The sequence below is a fragment of the Tupaia chinensis genome, unplaced genomic scaffold (assembly GCF_000334495.1).
Source record: "Tupaia chinensis unplaced genomic scaffold, TupChi_1.0 Scaffold000042_2, whole genome shotgun sequence".
Lineage (NCBI taxonomy): Eukaryota > Metazoa > Chordata > Mammalia > Scandentia > Tupaiidae > Tupaia > Tupaia belangeri.
This window is the reverse complement of record NW_006159498.1, coordinates 613,560-620,394: the sequence shown is the minus strand read 5'-3', so window position 1 is coordinate 620,394 and position 6,835 is coordinate 613,560. Positions and strand designations below refer to the sequence as shown.

The 6,835-nt window shown below is 57.1% G+C and overlaps 2 protein-coding genes across 6 annotated transcripts in view; both read right to left on the bottom strand.

Annotated features, from left to right (window-relative positions):
• The window catches only part of PAM16 (presequence translocase associated motor 16), a 9,354-nt gene extending 9,095 nt beyond the window's left edge, over positions 1-259 (bottom strand). The window contains exon 1 of the mRNA XM_006140744.3: positions 111-259. Coding sequence (XP_006140806.1) covers positions 111-236 — 126 coding nt within the window. The 5' untranslated portion in view covers positions 237-259. The remainder of the gene's footprint in view (positions 1-110) is intronic.
• A 1,673-nt stretch (positions 260-1,932) lies between these two features.
• Positions 1,933-6,835, bottom strand: part of CORO7 (coronin 7) — a gene marked incomplete at its 5' end in the record, with an annotated part of 59,578 nt that continues 54,675 nt past the window's right edge. The window contains 6 exon segments of one of the 5 annotated variants that reach the window (XM_014589234.2): positions 2,535-2,619; positions 3,610-3,725; positions 4,543-4,629; positions 5,131-5,222; positions 5,438-5,573; positions 5,832-5,948. In XM_014589234.2, the coding sequence (XP_014444720.1) occupies positions 3,612-3,725; positions 4,543-4,629; positions 5,131-5,222; positions 5,438-5,573; positions 5,832-5,948 (546 nt within the window). 5 annotated transcript variants of the gene reach the window in all.

The window sequence follows — 6,835 nt, the reverse complement described above, 5'->3', positions numbered from 1 at the left end:
GCCCTTCCGCAGCCCGCCGGTGCCCTGGACGCGACGCCCCCAGACCCTGCTTCCTGTCCCACACGGCGCCCGCCACGCAGCTCCCCGCCCGCGTCCGCCTCGGGCCTCACCATGGCCGCCGCTCTGCTTCCGGGACGCGGGTCCCAAACCCTGGCCCCACGGCTGGGCTCAAGGGCGGCCAGCGGGTCAGAGGTCAAGGGAGGCGCAGAGCGCGTGCGCTCGGCCGTATCGGGCATGCGCGTGGCCCGCCCTCGGGGGCGGGGTTCTTAGCGGTGACGTCATGCGCGGGGCGGTCCCGCGGGCGGAAGCGACCTGTGGGCGGTTGACCGGGTCTCCAGGCCACTGGCCCGCCTCGCGGATACCTGAGGGACTCACTCCCTCCGCCTCCAAGTCTCTGCTAGATGTCACCTCAATGACCGCCCCCCATTCACTAGTGCTGCAGATGACCCTTCGTTCTTTTTTCCTAAGTTCTTGCCATAGGGTGCCTGTGCTCACAGGAGCGAGGCAGACAGGGAAACAGGAATCACATCTCTCCCCCGGGGTGATGGCCACCACCACAATTCCTTCTCCATTCTCCTTTCAGGATTTTGGACCCATACGCACTTGTGTCCGGCACAGTTTCCAAGCTTCTGGGTCCAGGACTCCAACTGCAGTGGGCCTTGTGGAAGTCCGACACCACCACCACCACGCCGTCCTTTTTTCAAAGCTTTTTTTCTTTTTTTTTTTTGAGAGTTTTTCGCTATAGGGCGCGTGCGCTCGCCAGACAGAGACATAGAGACAGAAAGCGAGAAATCACCCCCCCAGGGGGGATGGTCACGCTGCAATCCCTTCTTCTCCATTCTCCTCTCGGGATCTTGGGCATGCACGCACACGCGCCCGGCGTGACGCGAACCACGGTCGACTACATGGGAGTCCAGTGACATAGCCATTACGCTAACCGCTGGTTCCCAAAGCTTTTATCACTGTGTACCACGTTGTAGAATTCCTTTATGTTTATCCTTCATAACCTGCCCCTCCACTGCAGTGTGAATTTCCAGTGAGCAGGACTTGTTTCCTCCCCTGGTGGATACCAAGCACTTGGAGATGTGACACGTGTCAGGGATCGAGGAGCGAGGGCCAGCTGCCTGGCACCATGCTCTGGACCACTGCCTTCCGTCCTTCCCTCCCACTCTCCAGCTGCCCTTCCCTGCCTTTGTCTCAGCTGTTCATCTTAGTATACTGGCTGGGGTCTTAACTCTTGGCTTAAATGTCACTTTCTCAAACCCCTAGCCTCCCCTGCCCCTACCCCTGCATCCATCTATCCAACTCGCTTCCTTTCACTTTTTTTTTTTTTTGAGAGGTTTTTGCTATAGGGTGCGTGTGCTCACCAGAAAGACAGACAGACACAGCGAGAAATCATCCCCCCGGGGGGATGGCCTAGCCGCAATCCCTTCTCCATTCTCTTGGGATCTTGGGCATGCACACACACGCACCCCGTCTGAGTTTAAGTCACCAGGTCCAGGATTTGAACCACTGTTAGCTACATGAGAGTCCAGCGAGGTAGCCATTACACCATTTGCTGGTCCCTAAATTTTTAAAGAATTATTTTATTGGGACCAGCAGTTAGCATAATGACTATGTTGCTGGACTCCCATGTAGTCGACCATGGTTCGAGTCCCAGACCCGGTGGCTTAAAACTCATGCTGGGTGCATGTGCGTGAGTGCCCAAGATTCCAAGAGGAGAATGGAGAAGGGATTGCGGCATGGCAATCCCCCCGGGCGGTGATTTCTCACTTTCTTTCTCTCTGCCTGGCAAGTGTACGTGCCCTATAGCAAAAACCTCTTAAAAAAAGAATTATTTTATTTGACTTTATTCATTATTTAACTGGATCAGAGGAACAGAGTGAGAGAAAGCAAGAAAGCAAGCCTTCAGGTCCAGAATTGGAACCATGGTTGGCCATATGGGAGTCCAGCGCCCTTAATCACACCAGCACCTGCTGACCCGTTCATAATTTCTAATCTAGGTCATGCTGGTTGGTCATCGGCTGGGTCCATTGCTCTCTCACTGGCTATTTCACATGTGACGAGGCCCACTGATTTCTCTCACTGGCTATATTAACGTGACTTAATCAGCGAGGCACCCCTCACTCTCTCCTGCTCACATTACCTTGACCTGCCCTGATGGGTTTTTCTATCTAGCCACATGGGAACACGCCAGCCCCTTTACCTGCTTTCATTTGCTAGCTTTCTCCTGCCTCGTAATCCTCCTGAGAGGCACGAGCCCCATAATCTTTGTGGGGAGCTGCAAGTGGGTGTGTGGCTTCTGCAACTGCTTTGTGCAGGAAAGGGGTCGTGGAACTCCCGCCCTATCTGATCCAGCTGGGACAGGTCGTTGAGACAGTACCAGGTGTGTCGTTGGTGCTGGGTGACTCACACCAGGATTCAGTGGCGGTCCCAAGGGGTTGATAGTCCTACTGTACAGTCATTTGCCATTTCACAGCTTAGTTCCTTCCAGTCTTCTGACACGGGCACAGACGTCTTCATGATGGGACTGGAGTAACCTAAAGAGGTAGACTCCTGGCTGGCCCGTCGAAATGTATGTTGTGGGTGGCTTCTGCGATGGTACCCAGGTTCTTGGTGCTTCAGACAAAGAGTTGAGTGAAACAAGCGAACAGTGTAAGGAAAAGGTGGCTTTTTTTTTTTTTGGAGAGATTTTCACTGTAGGGCGCGTGCGCTCGCCAGACAGACAGAGAAAGACATAGAGACAGAAAGCGAGAAATCACCCCCCAGGGGGGATGGTCACGCCACAATCCCTTCTCCTCCATTCTCCTCTCGGGATCCTGGGCACGCACGCACACGTGCCTGGCGTGAGTTTTAAGCCACCGGGTCCGGGACACGAACCGCGGTCGACTACGTGGGAGTCCAGCGACATAGCCATTACGCTAACTGCTGGTTCCCAGGAAAAGGTGGCTTTTTAAGTAAAAGTGAAAGTGCACTCCCGAGAGGCAGGAGCAGGCCTGAGCAGAGAAGAGTGGCTCAAATGCCCTGGCAGCTGGTGTGTTTTCCAAGCGCCGGGTCTCAGACTCACACTGCAGTTGGCCACGTGGCATCCAGCACCTTAAGCATGTCACCTGCTGGCCCCATTCTTTTTTTATTTGCCAGCAGGTGCACTTGCCAAAGAGACAGAGAGAGAAAGAGGCACCCAATGGGGTGTGGTCACACAGCAATCCCTTCTCCCCTCTCTCCATCCTGCTGGATTTGGGGCACACATGTACATGTACCCAGTGTGTTTCCTCAGGCTACTGGGTCTTAGATTCAAACTGTGCTCAGCCATGTGACCACGTCTGCTCTGGCTCCCTTACCCACTAGGCCATGGGGCCAGCCCCATACCTCCATTTAGAAACAGGGTCTGGCTATGTCACCCAGGCTAGTCTTGAACTCGAGATCCTCCCACCTCAGCCTCCTGAGTGGCTGGGATTACAGATGCTTGCCACTGTGCCTAGTTTTGTGCCTGTGTTTTGACTGTGACCTGTCATGTGAAGTCAGGTGTAGGATTCTCCACTTGTGGCATGGTATGGGTGCTCAGAAAGTCTCAGATTTCGGAGTATTTCAGATTTTCCAACTACGTACACTCAACTTGTGATAAGCTTAAGTTCCTTGGAAGATCCCGTCTTTCTCGATGCCCGAGGCACTGCTGGACCCGCGTGGGAACGCACGAACTCCCAGCAACGTACAGCTGAAGAGGCCTTCGGAACAAAGCAGGGCTGGGGCCAAAGGAGCCTGGGGCGCCACTCTCACTCGTGTACCCCTTCTTTCCAGCCAGCCCAGAGACCACAGCAGCACAAGAGGGAGCCAGTTTAGAAAAGTTTAATTGCTGAGAACACCCAAGGCAAGTGCAGGCAGTCCCCACGGGGCTCACAGCCCCGTAATCGGTCCTACAGCTCTGTGATGCCCCTTTCTCCTGGCTGGGAGCCGGGAGCCGGGAGCCGGCAACTGGCCCCAGGACCCTGAGCCTGATGATGCTCCCAGCAGCTTGGCTGGGGGCCGGCCCTCAAGGTCCCGGGCCTGAACTGGGGCAGCAGGCAAGATGGGGCAGTGTGTAGTAACTGAACTGAACGAAGCCAGTCCAGGCTGGGACCAGCCCAGAGCAGGGAAGAAAAGAAGGGAGATAGGCCCAGGGCCTGCCCAGGGACATGCTATGGACGCCTCACCCACCCCTGCAGCCCTGGCTCCACATGCGAGCAGGTAGCTGAGCAAAAGCGGCCAGCCCCAGAGAAAGCAAAGGTGCAGAGTCCACGACAGTGCCCGAGGCCCACAGGAAGCCGGGGCTGCTGGCGTGAGGTCCCAGGGCTGGAGAGGCATTCTGCAGTCTGAGGAGTACAGGGACACCAGGTAGCTCAAGGAGGTGGCAGTGGCAGGTGAGGCTGGAGGTGGCTGGCGGGCAGGCTAGTCCTGGGGTGACAGACCAAGAAGAAGGAGTGAAGAGGCCCGGGCCCGGGTGGTGTGAGCACAGTGTGGTGGGAAGGCCAGCGCTGCCCGCTGCAGGGACCACAAGCCACTCACCCACTCGTCCTCGTCCACACCTTCGAAGGAGTCCTGGGGCAGTGGGTCCTCCCGGTTCCCGAGCTTGGCCACCATGGCATTTAGCAGCTGGGAGGGTGGACAGGAGAGCTGGGGAGGGAGCAGGACTCCCCGACTCCAAGGACAACAGTCCCCCCAGTTTTATTCACAACAACTTTGTAAAAAGAGCTGCTTTCACTAGAGCCTGGCCAAGCTGTTCAGTTTTCACTGGAAACGACACAGATGGGGGAGCTGGGGACAGAGATGGAGTTCGGTGCCATCTCTGCACACCACTGCAGACACCCACATGTACACCAGGGTTCTGGATGCACTTGAGTCTGGAACCTCCAGCCTCAGCTGAGTTGGTCCTGACCAGGGCAGGGCCTTTGCTAGCATCCCTGGCTTGCTGGGCCCAGGGGCAGCAGCTGCTCCACAGCGAGGCTTGGAGGGTCTCCTCGCCCAGCTGATGCCGAGAGGAGGTGCCCTGTGGCTCTTCCAGTCTGGAGGGGCTGGAAAACTGAAGGCCAACCCCCAAACCTAGCGTGGCAGCCCCAGGCCCACAGCCCCCAGGCCCACCGCCCCCAGGCCCACCTCCTCCTTCTTTTGCTGGTCTGACTTCTCTTCCAGGAACTGTGCTGAGGAGGGGGCGCGCCGGGCAGGGGCTTCGCGGGGAGCCTGGCTCACTGGGGAAGGACAAAGACAGGCATCAGAGAGTGCCCTGGGTGGGGCTCCTGGGTGCTGGCCCCTAAGGACCTCTGCTTGCAGGCCTGCTCAGGGTGTGGTGTGTGTGTGTGTGGGTGGGGGTGGGGTGATCATGCATGCATGCATCGGGGTTTCGGACTAGCATGGAAACACAGACTCCTCCCCACACTCTCGCCTCCCCCATCCCTCAGTCCACCTGGAGTCATGCCGGGGGGCTGCAGGCTGAGCAGCCGGGGCTGCCCGTTAGCGCCTCCCAGCCACGCTTTGGCACTGAGCGTGGGCTCCCAGCTCACGGCCGTGTCTGGGAACACGTCATCCTGGAAGAACTCTCTCTGCAGAGGAGAAAGGGGCTGTTCTAAGACACTGGCCAGGAGCCCGGGGCACGACGGCACATACTGAGAGGGGCACAGCACAGCCTGGGACCCTCCCCTGCCTGGCTTCCACGAGTCTAAGAATCTCAGCAGAATAAGGAAGCAGGTGTCCTTTAGGAGAGGTGAGTGGAGAAGTTTGGGGACAGGCCTAGACAGGACCCAAAACCCTGACCAGCACTGGGAAGTGGGCTGGGCACAGAGCCCTGGCCCCCAACTCACCCTGACTCGGGGCAGCCGGAAGGCCACAGGTTCCACGGAGGTCTGGCGCAGCCGCAGGCACCGGGCAAACTCCACCTCCCGCACGTCGCACTCCGTTTTGGGCAGGAGGATGAAGCCCTGAGGGAGCAAGGGAGTTGGGGGTGCTCTGCGGGCACGTGGCATGCTCCTGTGTGCTAGTGGCCCTCACTGGGGGTGGCCAGAGCCACAGCTGCGCCTGGACGGTGGGCTGCTGGCGAGGCACAACCGCCGGCTGCGTGGAGAGAAGAGCCCTGGTGTGCAGCGAGGACGCCCACCATGAGCAGACTCCGTGTGCGAGGGGTCGGGAAGAGAAGAGCGACCGCACACCGCGGCAGGCCGCATGCGCCAGGCAGGCCCATAGACGTAAGAACCGCCAAGCACAGAGGACAGTGCCGTCTGGGAAAGTGGTTAGGAAGTGGTAAACTGAATACTTACTACCTTGACTAACCTTTGTTCATAGGTTCATATCATTTAATATTACAAATTTAACTTTAAAAAACTTGGGGATCAACAGATGGTGCAATGGTTATGTTGCTGGACTCCCACCTAGCAGACCACAATTCGAGTCCCAGACCCTGTGGCTTCAAACTCACATTGCGGGGGGCCAGCAGGTGGCGTGGTGGTTAAGGGTGCTAGACTCCCACATGGCCGACCACGGGTCAAGTCCCGGACCTAGTGGCTTGCTTTCTCATTCTCTGCCTCTCCCCCGTCCTTGAGGGTCAAATGAAAATAAATAAACAAACAAATAAGTAAATAAATACATTTAAATAAAATAATTCTTTTTTTTTTTTGGAGAGGTTTTCGCTATAGGGCATGTGCACTCACCAGACAGAGAGAGACATAGAGACAGAAAGCAAGAAATCACTCCCCAGAGGGGATGGTCACGCCGCAATCCCTTCTCCTCCATTCTCCTCTCGGGATCTTGGGCATGCACGCACACACGCCCAGCTTGAGTTTTAAGCCACCGGGTCTGGGACGCGAACCAC